At 44.5% G+C, this 20,631-nt stretch overlaps 1 protein-coding gene across 1 annotated transcript in view; it reads right to left on the bottom strand.

Annotated features, from left to right (window-relative positions):
• NFASC (neurofascin) overlaps positions 1 to 20,631 on the bottom strand; it is a 98,739-nt gene that overhangs the window by 49,372 nt on the left and 28,736 nt on the right. Inside the window, exons 6-15 of the mRNA XM_069074661.1 lie at positions 18,382 to 18,493; positions 16,882 to 17,066; positions 15,567 to 15,698; positions 9,856 to 9,999; positions 8,559 to 8,670; positions 7,973 to 8,139; positions 6,254 to 6,401; positions 3,783 to 3,907; positions 2,833 to 2,877; positions 701 to 802 (exon numbers count right to left, since the gene is read on the bottom strand). Of these exons, the coding sequence (XP_068930762.1) occupies positions 701 to 802; positions 2,833 to 2,877; positions 3,783 to 3,907; positions 6,254 to 6,401; positions 7,973 to 8,139; positions 8,559 to 8,670; positions 9,856 to 9,999; positions 15,567 to 15,698; positions 16,882 to 17,066; positions 18,382 to 18,493 (1,272 nt within the window). The remainder of the gene's footprint in view (positions 1 to 700; positions 803 to 2,832; positions 2,878 to 3,782; positions 3,908 to 6,253; positions 6,402 to 7,972; positions 8,140 to 8,558; positions 8,671 to 9,855; positions 10,000 to 15,566; positions 15,699 to 16,881; positions 17,067 to 18,381; positions 18,494 to 20,631) is intronic.

The following is a 20,631-nucleotide window of genomic DNA, read 5'->3' as shown; positions in this document are numbered from 1 at the left end:
GGCATCCTCAATTTTTTAAAATGACAAGGGATACTGAGGCCAGAAATAATGTTGTCCTTGCCATTGGGGATGCCCAGGGTCCACAGACCACACTTTGAGAACTGCTAGCCTGGGAAATGGACCAATCCATTCAATTATGCCACTGAACGGCCGCAGAGTACCAGAATACCTAGAACGTTCTGTTAGTGGCAGACCTGGGGCAGAATGTCCTCTCTGCTGGATTTTTCTGGAAGACTGTTTTAGCTGGGAAGATGTCTGAGTAAGGAACTGAATAGGGAACAGGTATGATGGATCTTATAAAAACTTCATTCATAACACTTTCATTTGTCATTTCTTTTTTGTTTGTTTTTGGAGGGGAGAAGGCAGGACAATTGGAGTTAAGTGACTTGCCCAAGGTCACACAGCTAGTAAGTGTTAAATGTCTGAGGCCGGATTTTAACTCAGATCCTCCTGACTCCAGGGCAGGTGCTCTACTCACTGTGCCACCCAGCCATCCCTTCATTCCTCATTTCTGAATAACTCAAGGGCTCCACATAGGTGTGGCACAAATAGAATTGGAAAATAATTGTCCTCAATGTACTGATGGGGAAACAGACCTACAGAGGTTCACTAATTTGCCTGGGTTCATGAAGCAAGGGAGAGACTGGACTGGTATTAGAAGCCCAATACCCAGAGGACCAGTGACCTTCTGTACACTGACCTGTGATGGGGCTGTTGTTGTCATCTCCAGGGATCCAGGTCAGTCTCACACTCCTCTCCTCCAGGTCAGTCAGTTCTAGGTCTCGAGGAGGATCTGGTCGCTCTGCCAGCAGAGAGAGAAAATATGTTCACGTATCTCAGAGTTAGTGGAATGATTCCCCATGCCTAGCCTCTCTCTCAGTCTGTCCCCAGTCCCAGCTACTGTTGCATGCAGAATGGTCCATCACTGGCTCAAGGTAACCACCCCCAAGCTGAAATTGCTATTAGGTTTGTTCTCCTGGGTCAGTGTAAGAATCATGTACTTGGTAGAGACTCCCAGCCCTTCTCCATTAGGAACTAAAGCTATGGAAATGGAAAGGGGGCTTGGTAATCCTCCAAGCACCAAAACCAAGGTTGTAGGCAAAGAGGGAGGACAGTGTTACCTAGGAGCCTTGTGAAGAGGGAGACAATGAGAACGTCTCTCTTCCCACCCCCAGTGTATGTTTTTAGAGGCTCCACATCTGGTAAAGTCTTAAGAGTTGCTGCATCTGACCCTTTTCACATAGTCCCTGATGATAAAACTGGGCCATGGGAATGGATGAAGGAAGGGGAGGAGTATGGATGGTGGTGCTAGGATATAATGTAATTCTCCCTAGGGGAAAAATCACTCTTCCTGGCCATCTAACAATATCTCCTTCTGCTGAATTAGGACAGTACAGGAGAGTCAGTAAAGCGAGCACCTGGCAAGAAATTCTGAGATTGGCAAACCACTCAGATGATAGGTACAGAGAGGGAGGAAGGAGACAGAAAGTCACTCGAGGGAGTTCTGAGGCTGCTTAGCCGAGGACACCATTAATACAACCGTTTGGTTGAAGTCTACACTGGGAACACCTTCATTCTGGGGGGTGAAGGAGTGTCTGCCCTGCATGGTCTCAAGGAATCAGACCATGCTGCTCTTGCTTCAGCAACAGCAGGCATTAATAATAGTGGTTAGAACAATCTAGGTATCTGGATGCTTCCTTCTCATTAGCTGTTAATAATAATAGGTGATGTTTACATAGATTTAAGCTTTGCAGAGCACTTTGGGATATTGGGGTAGAGAATTTTATCTCATCTGATTGGTATTACTACAAACCCCTGGATCCCCTTCCCCCATTTTATAGTTGGGGAAACTGAGTCTCAGAGAGGTAAATGAACTTGCTGCACATACCACTAGTAAGTGCTAGAACCAGGTTTTGAAACTGTCTCCTTTGTCTCTAAGTCTCCCTTCTTTCCCCTGCCTTCTGTGTTACAGAGTGCAGTGTGATTGGGGGGGTGAGGGGTAGGTGAAGTTGTGCTGTACGGAGTAGGGAAGGTAAAGTGAAATAAGAAAGGCTGCACAGGGGTCTCCCCAAGCTCTCTGCCTTGTCTCCAATGTCTGCTTCAGTTAGCTATAGATGTGTCTATACACCTATGTATATATACACATCTGTGTGTAGAATGTCTGTGTGTATATCATATATGGCATATATTATATATAATACTTATATAGAAGTAACACATTATATCACACACATTACATATACATATATGCATGTGTGTACATACATGCATATACATATATGTATATACACATATATATATACACACACATATATAATATCCCCATTAGTCTATAAGGTCTAAGAAGGCAGGGATCACACCTGTCAGCTATATATCTCCTTCACTGCCTAGCACAATACTCTGCTCTCAGTGACCTTCCATTAATGCTTGTAGAATAGAATGAGCCTGAGTGAGAAACTGGGGAAGAGAGGAGATAGGGTTCACCTAAGGGATACGGCCAGGGATGGGAAAAGCCTTTTGGAGCCTGGGGCTTTGAGGACAGTATAAAGGGTTGTTTCTAAAAGCGATCCAAGGCTTATGGAGGACGTAAGGCTATGTATAGGTTAGGGACAAGGGGAACCTGGAGTAGACAGGAGAGAATATGCACAGAAAGATGGAAACAGAGGCCTAAAGAGGGGTGAGAATGAGACATTCCCTCCCTAAAACTAGGGCAGACCAAATCCCCTCCCCCCATCTCCCATCCTCCCACTCTCCCTCCTCCCACCAAGCCCACTTTCCCTATCTCTTAGAGAGGGTGACAGTGGGGAATCTACTGAGATTACTACCAGTTACCTTTGGGCAGGGGAGTCATACGGTTAGTTGGAGCAACCTGAGCAGCTGCAAAGGTAAGACAGGTTAACCAGGTTAGTGGTATTGTTTAAGTTGTTCTAGAGGGAGACAAACAGGTATCCAGATCTTGTCTCTTCCCAGTTGGGCAGAGCTGTTCTCATGCTGAAGGCCTCAGGGCCCCCATCATCCCTGCAGGGAGGACTAAGGACAGTCTTAACAGACTGAGTGCATAAAACCCCAGGGAGTGTGGCAGGTGTGATCATTAACTCCATTTTACAGATGAGGATAGTGAGGCTGAGGGCATACCACCAGTAGCCTTTGGTCACCTCCATTAGGGGGTGACAGAAGGACTCTGAGTCGGCAGAGAGACCAACATCGGGAGACATCCATGAAGAAAACTTGAAAGACAATGCAGTTGATGACTTCCTTTCCAGGGGGATTACCCTTCCAGGAAAATGTACTCCATCAGCACGTTGGATTAGAGTAGTAGTGGAAAGGATGAGCAGAGATTGGCTCTGAGGGGTTTTAGGAAGTTCCAGTTGAAAACAGGGTAGAGATGGGAGGGCAAGGTAAATGGACAAACCCAGAATCCATTCTTCCTTCAATTAAAGGCTGTTTAATAGTCAATCAGCTTAGTTATATAGGGTTAGCTGTAAGATATGGGAAACAAAGCAAAGGAAAAAAACCCTCCCCACCTTCTCTGTACCAGTCAGTGATCACTTAATCACTGGGGAAGCTAATCGTTCAGCGAATCAATATTGGGTTTTGCAGTATCCTTTAGTTTACTTTAGATGTTCTGAAAGTGTTGGCTTCCTTGTTGCTACATCAAACAGTTCTTATATTTAATTGGACCTTACTGAATGTGGGCATGCTCTCTGAAGCTGGCCCGTGTGTGTAAGTGTATGATGGAGTGGGAAAGGGTGACCAGTTACGCTAAACACAGGGGCAGTTACCTAGCACGGTGAGATAGGCCTTGGCTATGTCTCGGTCAAGCTCTGTGCTGGCCATACAGGTGTAGCTTCCTTGGTCCCGGTCTGTTACACCAAAGATGGTGAGGGTGTCCTCTTCCTTCTTCATCCTGAAAAGGAGGGGTAGGAGATATAGGGAGGGAGGCAAGTAACTAGGCATTATGAGGGGTTGAGCTTAAGGAGAAAGTTTCCTTCCTTCCTAGAGAGGGAAATAAGAACTAAACTCAAATGCCAATTTTCTTCCAGGTGCTGAGTTCAAATCTCTGTCTTTTTTTGGAGGCGGTTAAGGGGAAAGTGGCAAATATTATTTTAACTGTTTAAAGTCAAAATTAAAAAGAGGAAACCAAGATGGTTTGGGCAAGAATGGCCATAGCCACCCTGACCTTATTCACCGTCCCCCAAATCCCACCTTCATTTTCACTTCTTTTTTTCATTTTCACATTTTGACATGATGTCAAGCACAATGAAATGCCATCCCCCTGCTCCTCCTTCTTTCCAAAGCCAACAGTGGAGGTCTGGCTCCAAGGACCACTTTCCCCCCCATAAAGCCCTTCCCTGGTTAGTTAGGCTCAAACTGCTCTCCTCTGAACCCTTATAGCCTATATTGTTTCACCCTCATCTGCATCTTACCTAGTACTGTTCTCTGCTATGTTTCATGAAATTAGTCTAACCTCCCCCATTAGACTTCCTGGAGGCAGGGAGCCTATTCTATACCAAGCATACAGTAGGCCTACAATAAATACTTGTTGATTCATCATTGAGAGGCAATGTGGTACAGTGGAACCTGCTGAATTTGGAGTCAGGACCTGAATTCTAATCCCGGCTCTATTTACTCCCTGGGTGACTTTGGGTAAGTTATTTAGCTTTTGGAGGCCTCATGTACAATGAATAGTTTGGATTTCTTGGTCTCTGAGGTGCCTTCCAATTCTAAAATTATGATCTTATGCTCTCACTTCTCACACCTCCAGCCCACGATAAACCTTAAATTTTTTTTTCTAGGCTTGCATCTCCTCTCAGCTTGGGGTAGAGTCAGGTCTAGCTCTGAGTTGAATATATAATTACCTCTAGACATAAGAATATCTACCATTGAAGTTTTTGGGAAAAGGATACTATAGATATTTTAAGGGAATAATTATCATCATCAGTTAAGTACCTGAAAAGGGCCTGAGTACTATACAGTAATAAGAGGCCTTGGTACAAAGAGGGATGGTTAGTTGAGGAGAAAGAAACTTACTCCAAGGGGATCTGATTCTGGACAGTTACCAGTAGGAGCCAGCAAGAACAATAAAAAACCCTGCAGGGCAGTTCGGCTTGTCATATAAGACTCAGTAATCCCTGAGATTCCTGGCCCCAAGATGGTTAAGAAGAGAAAAGCTGCAATGACAAGCTGAGCTACAGACTCCCCACTATTAAGAGGTCCAGATAATTAAACAAACCAAATAATCCAAGGATGGCTTGAATAGTCATTCTAGAAGATGACTTTGGTCAACCCTGCCCTCTACTGGAGGATAGGGGCACTGCTAGGGGGTCTGAGATGCTGGAAATTGTGTCCTTAGCGAAACATCAAATAGTACTAAGGTATGCTGATGAGGATCGCTGATTCACAGACATGAGACAAAGGAGGAAAGCGAAAAGGAAGATCATGAAAAAAGGAACAAAGAGGAAGAAAATAATGGCAAGAGAGAAGAATACAGGAGAAAAAGAGGGAGAAGCAAGAGAAAGAGGCGAGAATGAGAAATAATGAGGAAAAAAAAGAATGGAAACGAAAAATAGAGGGAGAAACAGGGAAGAGAAAGAGGAAAGAGAGAGCAAAGAGGGAGAAAGAGAGGGGAGGAAGATGGAGATCAAAAGAAAGAAAGAATGAAGAGGGAGAGACAGGGAAGAGAGAGGGGCAAGAGAGAGTAAAGAGTGAAGGATAGAGAAGGAAAAGAGAGGAGGGGAAGAGAGAGATCAAAAGAAAGAGAAAGAATGAAGAGGGAGAGAGAGTGAAAGAGGGAGAGGTGACAGTGGTTCATAGTGAGGTACAACAGAATCTAATAATATTTATCCTAAGGATCCTTCAGTGAACCTGTGACACTGGATGTTTATCATTGAGTTACATACCATGTGTCCCCCAAACAGAAACCTCAACATTTCAAAGATCCCTGAGTTTATCAGAGGAAGGCAGGAGTTAATATTTCCTCCCCCATTTCAGATAGCAACCATTCTATACCTTAGTCAATGTCCCAACCTTGTGCTGATGAATATCTTTGAACTTAGTAGGCTGATTCTCAGGAAATAGACACTGAGGGCTGTTGCTAGATTTACATTTGAAGACTTTCCAGCATGGTCAAGCCTGCTAGAGTTTGTAGTCTGCTGGCATATCCTTGGAGAATCTAGTAGGAATTTAGTGTAAAGTTGGATGGGGAGAAGGCCACTCAATCTGGCCCAAGAAGCAGGAGGGAGGAATGGGGGACCTGTTTCCAATGTAGAGCGGCTCATCATCCTTCAGCCAGTTGACTGTAAGCTTCAGGGTGGGGTCATGCTTCACTCGACACTCCAACACGACGTTTGAACCTCTCTTGACCACCTGGTCTTCAGGCACCCGAATTATCCGGGTGGGGTCTGTGGGGAAGTACAAGAAGCCCATTGGCCCACCATCCTCAGGATCACAAACTGCCCTAGAGCCTCAGGCCTGTCACATAGGTTGGAAGAAATCAAATTTAGCCAACTCCTGGATATCTGTATTAATGGAGGGGGATCACAACATTGTCCAGAATAGTGGACAATTCAAAAATAATTTATATTTGGCTATTTCTCTTTCTTCTTTCTGAGGTTCAGTTGGGAATAGCAGATTTTTCTTCCTAATTCTATTTGGCCTACAATAACATAATGAGTCTGCATTCCTGGAACCCATACCATTGGCTGAGGGAAAGAGCTCAGACTTGTTTCAGGGTGAGGGAAGGTGGCCTGGGATTGAATATTTGCAATGAGGAATCCCCAAATAGATCATCCATACATGGGCATTGGAGATCCAGTAGCTATATCTCCAATTTGGCCTTGATTCAATTCAACAAGCATTTATTAAGTATCTACTATTTGCCAGGCACTGTTCTGGATGCTCAAAATAAAACAAAAATGAAATTGTCCCTGCCCTCAAGAAACTTACATCTTCTAGGGGGAGATAACATGTGCAAACATGAATATAAAATACGTGCAAAGTCATTTCCCAGGGGAGGGCATGAGCACCTGGGGGATGGGGTGGGGATAAGAGTAGGCTTCCTAAAGCTTCTACAGTGCAGCAGGTGGCATTTGATTGGAGCTTTGAAGGAAGCTTGAAATTCTATGAGGCAGAAGTAAGGAGGGAGGGCATCCTAGGCATGGGAGACAGGCAAAGGCATGACATGGGATATGAAATGTCATGTTCAAGGAGTGGTAAATAGGCCAATGTGTCTTGGATGTCATGTGTATGGAACAGAAACTGTGTAATAAGCCTAGAAAAGTAGGCTGGAGAAAGATAGTTAAAGGCTTTAAAAGGTAAACAGGTATTTTCATGTTATCCTAGAGGTAAGGGAGAACCAAAGAGATTCTTGAGTGACATGGGAAGGCCTAGATTTTGGGACTATGGTTGTGTGTAGGGTTGATTGGAGGAGGGAGAAATTAAAGCCAGGAAGTACAATTAGGACACTATTGTAATGGTTAGGTGAGAGGTGATGAAGGTCTGAATTAGGCGATGGCTGGATTAGTGAGAGAAGGACACAGATGTCGGATGTATTGGGGAGATAAAATTGTCAAGACTTGGCAACTGATTAAATGTGAGAGGTGAGGGAGAGAGAGAGAAGACTTGAGGGTGGCTGTGAGCTTGCAAACTCAGGTGACTTGAAGGATAGTAGTGCACTTAAGAGAAATGGGAAAATTTGGAAGAAGGGATGGTTTCTGGGTAGAGACAATGAATTCTATTTTGGAAATGTTGAGTTTGAGATGCCTATGAGATATCCAGTTAGAGATGCTCAAAAAGCAGTTGGCGATATGGGACTGGAGGTGGCAGCTGAATCCATGGGACTTGATGAGTTTGCCAAGATAGAGAGTGTAGACAGAGGGCTTGGGACAGATCCTTGGGGTTCACTCATCAGTAAGCAAGGCTGACATTCCCCAGGAGCACTTAACATAGACACAGTCTTCCCATCTGACTCTACCTTTGACCTCCAGGCGGACTTGGTTCTCTGCTTTGCCCAGGATGTTGGTGGCCACACAAGTATAGATGCCTTGGTCTTCTTTTCGGGCCATGGTCATTTCCAAGCTGCCATTCTCATGGACTTGGTAGTTGCCACCATCCAGGTTGCTCCCCTGCCCATTCTTAAACCTCGCAACACAGCAAAAGAGACCACAGCATAATGAGGCAGGAGGTGGAAAGGGTAGCTAGGGATAGGGAAGGGAGAAACAAGTAACCAGCCCACAGGGGAATATCATGGTACAACAGAAAGAACAGAGAGAGATCAGCTGGGAGTCAAGAGACCTGACTCTAGTCCTGCTTCTGTCACTAACTCACTGTGTGATCTTGAGCAAATTACTTCCCTTCTCTGAGTCTCAGCTTTCTCCTCTGTACGACAAAATTAGATGGTCACTAAGACTCTTCCAGCTCTAAAATTCAATGTTTTAAAGAAAAAATTTTGGTATTTGCTCAGGGCTCACTCCTCCCACGCAAGGAATTGTGGGTTACAAAGGAGACATATATGACAGTGCTGCCCAAAGAAGGTGGGGCCAGGCACGACCAGAGCTTACCATCGGAGGGTGGGTATTGGGGACCCAAAGAAAGGACAATCCAGCCGAGTCCGGTTGTAATGGATCACCTTGATGAGCTGGTTCCGAGGAGACAACATCCGAGGGGGCACATCTGAAACCCAGAGTGCACCTGTTTGAGACTGCTGGGGCAACTGGCTCCTTTCTTCTTGGACCCTTTTTTGGAGGGGTGGGAGGACAATCCTTCATCTTGGACCAACCTCTCATCTCCCATGTACCCATGTACCTTCCTTCATCAATTTCACCAACTCGAAGGAGCCTTTCAGGTGAGAATTGGATAAGGTGTCGCCATAGTATTCAATCCAATTTTCCAAAATTAGGAATAGACTAGACTATGATTTCATCAGTATAGAGAACTCCCAGGTAAGGGAGCTCCCTCTACCAGGGCAGGTTGGTTGAGGTAAGGTGACTTGTCTAGGATCACAAAGCTAGTACAGGTCAGGGAGATTCCTGGCTTCAAGACCATCTCTCCATTCACTGCCTCTGCTTTTACAGAATTAGTCAGTACTAAATACTGAATGATATACCCCTAGTACCTTTTTGTTCTAAAGTCCATGAACCCTTCCAGTTATTTCTCTCTTTCCTCCTTTCACTTTCTGCAGTGATTATAGAAAACACATTCAGAGTTATTCTTCGATCCTAGGCTCTGGTGCCAATACCCAGATTAAGAGATACAACACAGGGGTGGATAGGTGGTGCAGTGAATAGAAAACTGACCCTGGAGTCAGGAGGACCTGAGTTCAAATCCGACCTCAGACACATAACACTAGCCGTGTGACCTTGGGCAAGTCACTTAACCCCAATTGCCCTTCTTTCCCCTTCCAAAAAGCAAAAAAAAAAAAAAAAGATATAATGCCCAAAGACTTAAAATGGCAAGATACATTCACTATCCCATATTCATAAGGGTGGACAGTAGACTAATGCTTATTTTCATGGCTGAAGTAACTCTGCACACATCTGTCTACTCAAATCTCCCTTTAGTGGGAATGCAGAATTCTCTCCCTAATCCAGAAAAATCTCACATATACTCTCTCATTCATCTCTTATCTAACCCAATCACCAAACAGCTCAGAACTATGCTGGTCTGATTCCCTCTTAGAAGATAAGGGACCATCTTTTTCTCTTCTATGAAATAACTAAGCACAAGGATGATGTCACTGTAACTGAGGACAAAAAGAAAAGGGAACAGAGGTTGGCTCACCCAGCGCTCCCATGCCAACAAGATCACCCTCTTTCCCCGCTGCTCACACACTCTCCTAGGCATCCTCTGTATACTCACCCAGAACACTGACGAAGGCATTGGCTAGAAGGTAACCATGATCGTTGGATGCGTTACATTGGTACACTGCACTGCTGCCAATCTGAGTGTCCCGGAATATGATGGTGTCTCCAGCTACCTCACGACTTGGGTTGGCAGGCGCCGCTATGGATGAAGAAAAGAGGTTCCCATGAAGGAAGAGCTGGTGATGTTGGGGGTCATGGGCACGGGGATCTCTGTGGTGTAGTGGAAAGAACAATGGGCTGGGAATGAAGTTCTGGTTCTGCTAAACCTCTGTGATCTTGGGGACATCACTGCCCCAGTCCAAGTGTTAGTTCCTTAATTTGTCAAGTAAGAATAATAATCCTAATCCAACCATTCTTAGAAGGGGATTGTAAGAAGCTGGCTAGATAATGTAATTTTAAAAGTATGAAAAGTGACCAAAATGGAAATAGCATGGGCCGTACAAGGATGGATCTGGAGACAAAGGATCCGGGTTTGAATTCTAGCTCTGACACTAGCTAGCTGCATGTCCATGGCAAGTCACATCACCTTCACGGCCTCAGTTTCCTTATCTTGCAAATGAGGAGGCTGGATGAGGTGGCCTGTGAGAATCCTTCCAGCTCTAAGCTAATGATTCTGCTAGTAGACTGGTGAAGAGACAAGAGCCCCAGATCACTCAAGATGTTTTTCAGAGCATTTAGTCTTATATGGAAAGGAAATGTGATACAGAGGCTAGAATGACTTGGAACTAGGAACCCTAAACTCAAGTCTCACCTCAAACATACCTAGTAATGTGATCTTGGACAGGTCACTTAAAATATCAGTTTATTTTTTTTTCTCAACTGTAAAGTGAGAATATTGCTCATTTGTTGTTCAGTTGTTTCAGTCAAGTCTGACTCTTTGTGACCCCATTTGGGGGTTTTCTTGGCAAAAATACTGGAGTGGTTTGCTTTCCTTCTCTGGTCCATTTTACAGATGAGGAAACTGAGGCAAACAGGGTGAAGTGACTTGTCCAGGGACACACAGCTAATAAGTATCTGAGGCCAGATCTGAACTCAAAATGAGTCTTCCCGACTCCAGGCCAGGCACTCTATGCATCATGGCACCATCTAGCTACCCATCTATCGCATAGGGTAGTGATAATAGCATTCTGCAAACCTCGGGGCATCACACAAATGTGGATCATTATCATTATGCTTGTTCTTCACCGCATTCTTTTCATCATTTTGGTTGGAGCACATACAGAAATGGTCCAGGGAAAAGTTGCTCTCCTGCTCCAACTACTGTTATTACATTTTTCTCATCTTGTTTGATGGAGCTCAGACAGAAGCAGTCCTGGGACAGGTTGTCTTCCTGCTGATTTTCTTTCATATTCAATGTTCTATGGACCACTGCCCAGGTGGAGAAAAAAACGGCTTTTTGTAGTTGAATAAAATACTGGGATGTCAGCTTCTGTTCTGTAGGCTCCTGGAAGGCATCTTGGGGACAACTGCAGTGGAGGGCAGGTTTACCTCCATCTGCTCCCCCCAGGAATTTGACTTTGCCTCTTTCTATTTTAATAGAAAGCCCTGCACTCTAGTTCAAAGTCCAACACCCCTTTATATTTGAAAAAAAAAAACCCTTCTATTCATATAGCTTGGAGACTGAGGATTTGGTACTGACATTGGTAGTGACATTGAATAACCATAACAGTAGTTAACATTAAATAGCACTTGGGCTTACAAATCACCTTATATGTGCTATCTCAGGGGATCCTCTGGGATCTGGGGATCCTGGGAGCTAGGCGCTATTTTTATTCTCAACTGATTCATGAAGAAATGGAGGAAACATCTGTTAAACAGGTTGTTCTTCAGTTTTCATGGATCAACGATGTATGCAGGAGCTTGTGGGCACCAATTGGGTCTGTGACCATGCTCCAACTTTAATACGGTTTATTGGTTGAGCCCACAAGAGTATTTTTAAATTTATTTTTCTACATTCACTTTTTAAAGGTTTTGAGTTCCAGATTTTTTTTCTCCCTCTCTCCCTTTCCCCATCCCCAAGATGACATGTAATCTGATAAAGGCTATACAATGTACAAGCATATTAAACATATTTCCACATTAGTCAGGTGTCCACAAGAGTATTTTAGGTCTGTATTTATAATATGGGGGTTTGCCACATATCAGTTCATGAAAGACAGTGAGCCTCTAATGCATAATTCCAGTTAGCATGTCATGTCTTGTAGGTATTAGGTGCAAATTTGTATTGCCTGCTGGGATGCATCCTACAGCTTCTTCCACTTTCTTTCATTAGCTGCATTGATCATGAACGTAGCTAGAAGAGTACTGGAGTTAGGAAGACTTTAATTCAAACCTGGTTAGACTTTTACTAACTGCACGATCCTGGGGAGATCACTTAATCTGACTGCTTCAGTTTTCTCATCTGTAAAATGGGGATCATAATGGCATCTTATCTCCCCAGGTTGTTGTGATGATCAAATGAAATAATACATGTGAAATGCTACAGAAACCTTGGAGTGTTGTAAATTCACTCATTTTCAGTCATATCCAACTCTCCATGACCCCATTTGGGGTTTTCTTGGCAAAGACATTGCAATGGGTTGTCATTTCCTTCTCAAGCTCATTTTACAGATGAGGAGACTGAGGCAAACAGGGTTAGGTAACTTGCCCAGGGTCACACAGCTGGTAAGTGTCTAAGGCTGTATTTGAACTCAGGAAGATGAGTCTTCCAGACTCCAGGCCCAGCCCTCTATCTACTATGTCATCTAGCTGCCCCAAAGTGTTACATAAATGATATTATTACTATTATGATGATAATCATGATTAAATCTGGGCTCCTTAAGAATAATCCATCTGGGATACCAAAATGTAAGATACCATAGTTTATGAGTAACCTTGAGCACATGGGGTTTCATCAGTCACAATCCCACATTGGCAGGTTTTGCAAACTTGTCCACTCTCTCCAATAGACACCAAGTGCATTGATGGAAGACATATGTTTATGTGCAGATTATAATGCATTTATTATTTATATATTTCCTTTAAGATAGGAATACCTGCAGTGATAGTTCCTTTGCCCTGCTGTTCAGTAAACGGTTATGTTTAAGAAAAAAGAATAAGCCCTCTGTGACTTATTATATCTACCCACTTTGTTCTATAGAAAAGCAGCAGTGTGAAGGGAGTGGAGTGAGGAGCCTGGGGGCCCAGCTATATCTCTACCTCCCTATATTACCTTCTTACAAGTCTCTTAATTTCTCATTTCCTTTAATTATAAGAATGGAGCATGATCACAATCCCTTTTAGGGATTCTGTGAAGAGAGAAAACTCATTTCAGAAATAAAAGTTCTACAGAAACTTTTGTGATTGTTGCTATTTTATAAAAGTTATTATATGAGGTGGCAGTCTCCCATAATAACCTAGAGTCAACCCTGCCAGTCACTCATAAGACTTTCAAACAGAAAAATTCAGTTACTGGATGAGTTGGTGCATGGGAATCAGATAACTTGTCCTAGGCTTTGACACAGACCTGGATGGAAGCAGAGCTGTGTGCAGGGACCCAGGAGTCTGGCCTCCCAGGCGCCGCTCTCCAGACAGCTATTCTGAGCTCAGAGACTGGAGAATCAGCAAAAGCTGAATTCAGACCAGGTCAGCACCCCCTCCCCATCCCTCCCATCACTAGCCATAAAAAGGCTCCACTGCCATCCATTCCTTGCCTGCCAGCTCTAGAAGGTCCATAGAATTGATCTCCCCTATCATCAATCTCCCCTAAGTGCTCAGAGCCATCTGCTTCCTCAGTAAGAGTGGCAGGTGATATTTCTAAGGCTGACCCTTCATCACAGGTCCTGGGTGTCAGATTTATTTATCAGCAAAGCAGAGGGACAGAGATAGTTGCTGCCTTTAACATCAAAGTGCCATGAGAATGCAGAAAATTGGTGAGAGGGGCACCTTCCATTTTACAGATGGCCACACCTATTGTTTGATCTAGAGGATGATATAGTGCTCTGAAATCTGAATTTGGATCCTGCAGCAAAAAGAGCTCATTCATCCGCTAGGGCTCGTTTTATAGGCCCCTTGCTCTGAGTAAATAAACGAGGATCTCTGTCAGGAAATGCTATGACACCATAGCATCCAACTGTGAGGGATCTTGAAGGCCATCTGGTACACTGGACTTGGAGTTAGGAAGACCAGAGTTCATTTGAATTATGCCCCAGATACTCTGTTAACTTGGGCAAGTCACTTAAACCCCTTTGTGCTTTAGATGCACCTCTGAGTTTCCTTTCCCAGGATGACTTCAATTACTGCCTATCAACTCTTCCTGGGACTGTCTTCCCTAAATTCAACCCTAAACCTGGGGTTTATGACCTGGGGACTGTGAACTTAAAATAAAAATTTAACAACTGTATTTTCATATAATTGTTTTCCTCTGTAATCCTATTTATTTTATTCAGTTAAAAAGAAGAAGTCTATAGGTTTCACAAGACCATCAAAGGGGTCCACAACACAAAAAAAGTCAATAACTTCTGCCTAAATCCTTTGTGGTGCTGGATAACATTTCCTCTTGTATTCTGCCCTCAGGAGAAATGAAGACTAGACACTCACACTCTCCCCAACAGATATGTGAAGAAATGGAATTTCTTGGTGAACTGTAGGGGAAAACTCATGATGGATATGTTTTTAACAGTCTCTGTTAGGTTTAATTTACTACAGGGGCCGCATCACAGAGGGTGTGTGTGTGTGTGTGTGTGTTGGTAGAAGCCTGTCTAGTATTACTATGTCTCACTGATCAGCTAAAGTGACCAGGAAGTGGATGGGGCATCTAAGGCCATTCTGGCCTGGGGAATGGAAGAGTCTGTTTGGCAGTCTTTAAGTTTCTGATTAAATTCTCATCAATACCATGTGCCAGGAGGTTGGGGCAGGGTGTTATAGTACTAAATGTAGCTAAAATTCAATCTATCAATCAACTTTTATTAATTATCTACTAGGTGTTAGGCAGGGTTTTAGGCACTGCAAAGACAAAACAGAAAAAATGGCTGCCCTCAAGGAACCTACATATTTTGGGGGGGATAATATGTGCATACATTAATATATACAAATGGATACAAGGGGATATGGGGCAGGGGAGAACCTAGCAGTTGGCGAGATTAAGAAAGGTTTCATATAGGAGGTAATGCCTTGTGTCTGATGTACATTCCCAACCATTGGTCAACCAGCCTTGGCCTGAAGGCCTCTGGTGAGGAGGGATAAACTACCTCTAAAGAGAGGGCACAATAATTTTGGCTAAGATTCTCTGGTTGGGGACAGAGGGGAAGGGGACTGGAGAATGGGACAAGTGTACTTGTTGGGAAACTTTTCTTTAAATCAAGCTCAAATCTGCCTCTGCAACCTCTACCCACCATTATGAGTTCTGAATTCTAGGGTTTACAAGTCTAATCCCTCTACTATATGACAAATCTTAAAATAACTGTAGACTATCTGCTATCATGCTAACATTCTATCATGTTCCCCCAAAGTCTGCTCTTTGCCAGACTAAACAGGTTAGACCCAGTTCCTTCTCTTATGTGTAGCCTTCCATCCCCTCAATATCTCGGTCATTTCCCTCTCTGACTTGTCAAAGTCTTCATTAAATGATGTGGTGTCTAGAACTGAGCACAATATTATAGATGTGGTCTGATGAGGGCAAAATACGGTTCTGAATACTAGGCTGGGAGAGATACCATATCACCTTACCTTCCAAAGGATCCCCATTCACCAGCCACTGGATGGTGGGCTTGGGATTCCCATTGGCCCGACACACCAGCCTCCCGTCTTCACCTGGGGCCAGGATAAGGTTCTTGGGTTCATCTAGCCAATAGGGGGCGGCTGGAAGACAAGGATAGCCATAGGCCAGACAGTCAGATGGGATGGGGAAGGAATAGGAAAACCAAGACAATGGCTCTTCCAGGGTGGAAGCCCAGGACTGTGAATACTGCTATTTAAACTGCAGCCTGGCTCTCCCTGTGCTGACCTGGTCCCACCTTTATTGACAATATTCAATCTGCAAACAGATCTTTGGTTAGAGGACCGGATGGCACACAACAGTGATTTGGCATGTCTACATAGGATATAGGATGCATGAACATGCATTAAGCTGGTTGGTCTGGGTCTTTATTTGCAAGGTCACCTTGGCTCTCTTTGGATAGTTTCTCAGCTTTCTTTGGGGTAGGGTCTTAGCTGCCCCAAATAGATCCTCATCTGGTTTCCTTTTTGCTGGTTCCTTTCACCTTTGGATTTTGCTTGTGGTGCTTGTGGCACCAATGAGACTAACTGTCTTCAAACCAAGAAACACTATGCCACGATTAATGGACTACCTTCCTGACCCTGGCCAGCAACTTTGAGGAAGTGATCCCAAGGGGATGCTGGATAAGAGTGTGGATGGCTCTCTCTCTATATATATATAGAATGCTATAGTCCATGGCAAGTCTGCTATAAGAAAGATTCCAAGCCTACATCTTTGCAAGAGCAGTGAATTCACCATGTTTGCATGAAATGAAACCTTGCCCCTTTGTTGTATTAGCTGGGTTATCAATGACATTCTCTTTCCTAAAAGAAGCATCGCACTAACCCATACATATAGAGAAAATCGCAAGGCAGAGACAACACACCAAGGAACAGGAAAATGCAAAATGAAAAAAAAAATATATCAACACAACATGCCAACAGGCTCTGTGGCTGTGATGGTGGGTAGGTGATGGTAGAGGGAAATCTGTCTGATGAGGGGAGGAGCCACAGCTATTATGGAGAAGAGGGCATAGATCTCTCTGTGTTTCTGTCTGTCTGTCTCTCTTACCTGCTCACACACATGCATGCTACCCATCCATTCAAAGTGGTGAACAGAGTGATGGCCTGTTGGTAGATGGATACTCAACAGGTCATGATGTTTTGGGTGGCTCCCCCCCTCCACTCTCCAGAAGATAAGGGGTGGTAGTGGTAGAGGTGGCAAGGTTGGGGGGAAGGAGTTGTTGGATAGGCAAAATAATCATAATGAGAAATACACACAACGTACCCTTTACTCTCACCGAGATCGTGTGCCGGATGCTGCCCATCTTGTTGGAGGCCAGACAGAAATATTCCCCAGAGTCCTCCTCTGAGACATTGGTGATACGCAGGGCCTTATTAAAGTTTTCAAATTTGACCTTGCCAGCTGGGAGGTCCCCACCTTTCTTGTACCATGCGATGTCTGGTGCTGGTCTAGGATAGTCAAACCCATCAGGAGATAAAAGGTGGACATGTTAAGCTCTTATTGGGGATTCTGTATAAAGTTGGACTAGACTACCTCTAAAGATTTTTCCAAGGCTAAGTTTCTTCGATGTTAGAAGTCTATACTAGGGGCCCCTAAGTGGCTAGTTTAATGAAATAACCCTTCCCTTTTCCCTTTTGGTGGGAAATGAGTATTTATTACTATAGATGGCGTATTATAAACCTCTAAGGTGTTTCAGGTGAACACTTTGCTGGTGAGGCTTTAGGTAGACATTATGCACCTGACCTGGAGGAAGCAGGTGGGGCATACCACAGGACAGGGACCTAGCAGGTATGAAACATTTAACTAAGCCCAGACTTGCCAAAGTGTAGGACTCATGGGACTGTGAAGCACTGACCCCATGAGTTGGGGGGGGGGGCCCAGTAGGAGTGACAGCTTTGAAGTGAAAGAGTTGAACTTGAGACTCAGTCATGTGCTCAGGGGCAGACCTACAGGCTGATTAGCTGTCCACAGATCTTATTAGCCTAAAGCTGTGCCATAGAAAACTCTATAGATGAAGGGTGTCTTAGAATAAGATTCTTGAACTCTGTAACTTGGCAATTTTGGACTCCAAAAGTCCATACTATTTTGATTTCTTTTCCTTAGTGACTTATAATGTCTTTCTGAAAAACCCAACCTCTTTCATCGACAGACTAGGAAAGAAAGGGAGCATTTGTTTGAAGGCTGGGAGAATATAGAATGGGAGGAAACTTGGAAATTCCCAGGTACCTAAGGACTGATGGTGATGGTCGAAACAGAAGAGGTCTTAATACCCAACAACTCGGGGGTACTGGCCTAGTATTGAGTTTTTTTTTTAAAGAAAGAAAGAAAAAAGAAAACTCTAGGTGGGACTGGATCTAAGCAGTGCTGGCAGAACACTTTCTTGCCTGATGCCATTTCTTTGCAACTGGGTTTTCAGCTTTTTGCTTTCCTTGGATGGGGAGGAGGTGTGCTTCCATTTCTAATTCCAATTCCAGGAATTAGGTCTCCATTTATAGGGGAATATCAGTGCACAGAGAGATCGAGTTACATATCCACGGTGACACAGCAAATTGGCACCAAATAAAGGCAGAATTTCTCATTCCTTTATCTCCTCTTTACCCAAATAACAGGGATGGGATAGACAAGCTCCCACATGGAATTTAGCTAGCTTGTCATCTCACCTTCAATACCAGCTAGAGAGTCAAACCTGAATGAAGCCCCTTTTCCAGATTTCTGAACAGAGCCAGGAAGAAGGGCCCAAGTACAGACACAAATGATACATACACCCCTGAGGCGATGCACTCCAGCAGCAAGTCCATGCCCCTCAGCACCATCTGGCTGCTTGATGTGCCCAGGGGATACATGAAGCTGGGCGTCCTTTCTGCGACTCCTCGGGCTGCAATGGGACAAAGTATGCTCCTGTGAGCCACCTCCTTGGAGGGTCAGGTGGATGGCATGGTTTGGCTGGAGAGAAGTCATTGTTGCACACATGTCTTCTCCCAGCCTAAGAAATCTGGCTTTGGATCTTATCCCAATTAACCTTTCTCCTAGTTGTTAGGGTACCAAAGGGAGAGAGAGACCTACTAGTCAGCTAGGTCCCATCTGCCCCTTCCTCACACAGCTGCGGCTGTGGCTCTGTCTTCTGATGAGACATGTCATGAAGAATCATCCTTTCATTGTCCAAAACCCACCTTTACTCCTCCAAAAGGCAGAAGAGAGGGGTGGAGGAGTGTTATGATGAGCCCATGCCACCAATAAGCCTAGCCGTGTTCTGCAAGTCCAGGAACTGGTGTGGTATATCCCTACCCCTGCAGCTTGCCCTTCCTCCCAGAGAAAGGAGATGGTAAAAGAAAGGCTAGAATACAGATTACACACGGGATATACATATAACATGCTCTTTGGGACCCTGGAGATACAGGGCACGGATAGAGCTTCAAGGATACAGACACAATCAGAGACACTAGGAGAGAGTTATTAATGGGTTAGTGTTGATGTGGAGAGTTAATAAGCAGGAATGGCGGGCATCGAATCCGCTCTGGGACCAAAACCAGTCTGTACTTCTACTAATGGCTTTGAGAGGGGGTGGAGGTGAGAGAGGAGAGTGTTAATTGGAAGTGAGATGATGAGGAGGGGGTGTGAGGGGAGATAGCCATTCCTTTGGAGAATATGATTTACTATTCATCTAGACTCAGAAATAGCTTACATATTACTATTGCTCTGAAACTAAGGAAATGACTTTTTGTTGTGCTGCTATTTTAAGGGCCAAATGTTTCCAATTCTGTTTTCTGGAACAGTGTCCTGTGGAAAGGATAGTGAGATAGATGGCGGGGAGACCTCAGAGGTGGATGTTCAAGTCAGAAGAGGGGACCCTACTCCACCTGGACTGGGCCTTTCTTACTATAGCTTTTTGCAAAGGACTATGATGAGAGAGTTTTGCAAAACAAGTGGGAAGGATGGTCTCCCAACAAGGAACCACAAATCTGAAGGCAAAAAGTAGGGAAATCATTGATCTCAGACCACTCAGGGAAGGCTAGCTTGGAGCTCTGGCATTAGGGAGGGAGCATTAGGCAGAGTTCTCTTCTTGGTGGGAGATATAGCTTAATGGGCTCCATCCTGAGCTGCCAGCGGCTACGAGCCCCTCAGAGATGTGAGGTGAAGAACAAAGTTGTTCATCGAGAAGGATTTAATCAATTCTGTCATGGAGAGGGGGCAGGGTGGTCTTCAGGGACCCTCTGCATCTGGGTAATTGGCATTCCCCAATCAGAAAAGTGACTGAAGTAATTTGTTATCCTGGGCTGTCTCTGTCCAGAACCAGTGGGGGCTCCTAGCTAGAGGCCCCCAGCCCCTCCTAGTCCCAGTCTGATGGGAGGGATCATGGGCACACTGGGAGGTAAACTGTGCTGGTGTAAGCAATGAAACCCTCCAAAGTAAGGATAGAGGGGGAGGGAAATAAGCCCATCATGGGGGAAGTATTCCAAGGCACTTGCTTTGTTTCTCCATTTGTCAAGAGAAGGACAAAGGAAGAGGATTATTCAAGTTTATGTAAACTGCTAGAGAGAAGGGATCATCTTCTTCCGTGTCCCCACAGCACCTCACAATTTGAGGTATCTAGGAATCCTCACAGAGGCCCTGAAATAGACCAAGTTAGACCCCAAAGAAACCAGGTTGTAGGGAAAGAGTGGATCTGTGTTCTGTACTGGAACCGTGTTCCTCCTTTGGCTTTGGGTGATTGTGGTCATTAGGTGGGTAACTATGAGGCCTGGGATGAGCTTGGGAAAAGCCGAGGCACAAACACTGGGGAAGGGATGTGGGCTAGTGGTCTGCTGCATTTTCTGTAGCACCATTATAGTGATATGAATGATAGTGATGGGCAAAAGGAAATACCAAAATGCTTCTAAATGTTGCCTTATGGACACTCCTTAGTTGTCTCCAATTCACATAGGAAGGATTGCCCTCACTGTGTCAGCTTCTCCCTCCATCCCTGCCAATGCTCTGTCCCAGAAGACACACACACACACACACACACACACACAC

Source organism: Petaurus breviceps, unplaced genomic scaffold (genome assembly GCF_028583685.1).
Source record: "Petaurus breviceps papuanus isolate PSGF00001 unplaced genomic scaffold, PetGlider_PUasm1.0 90895, whole genome shotgun sequence".
NCBI lineage: Eukaryota > Metazoa > Chordata > Mammalia > Diprotodontia > Petauridae > Petaurus > Petaurus breviceps.
This window is presented reverse-complemented; position numbering and strand designations above follow the sequence as displayed.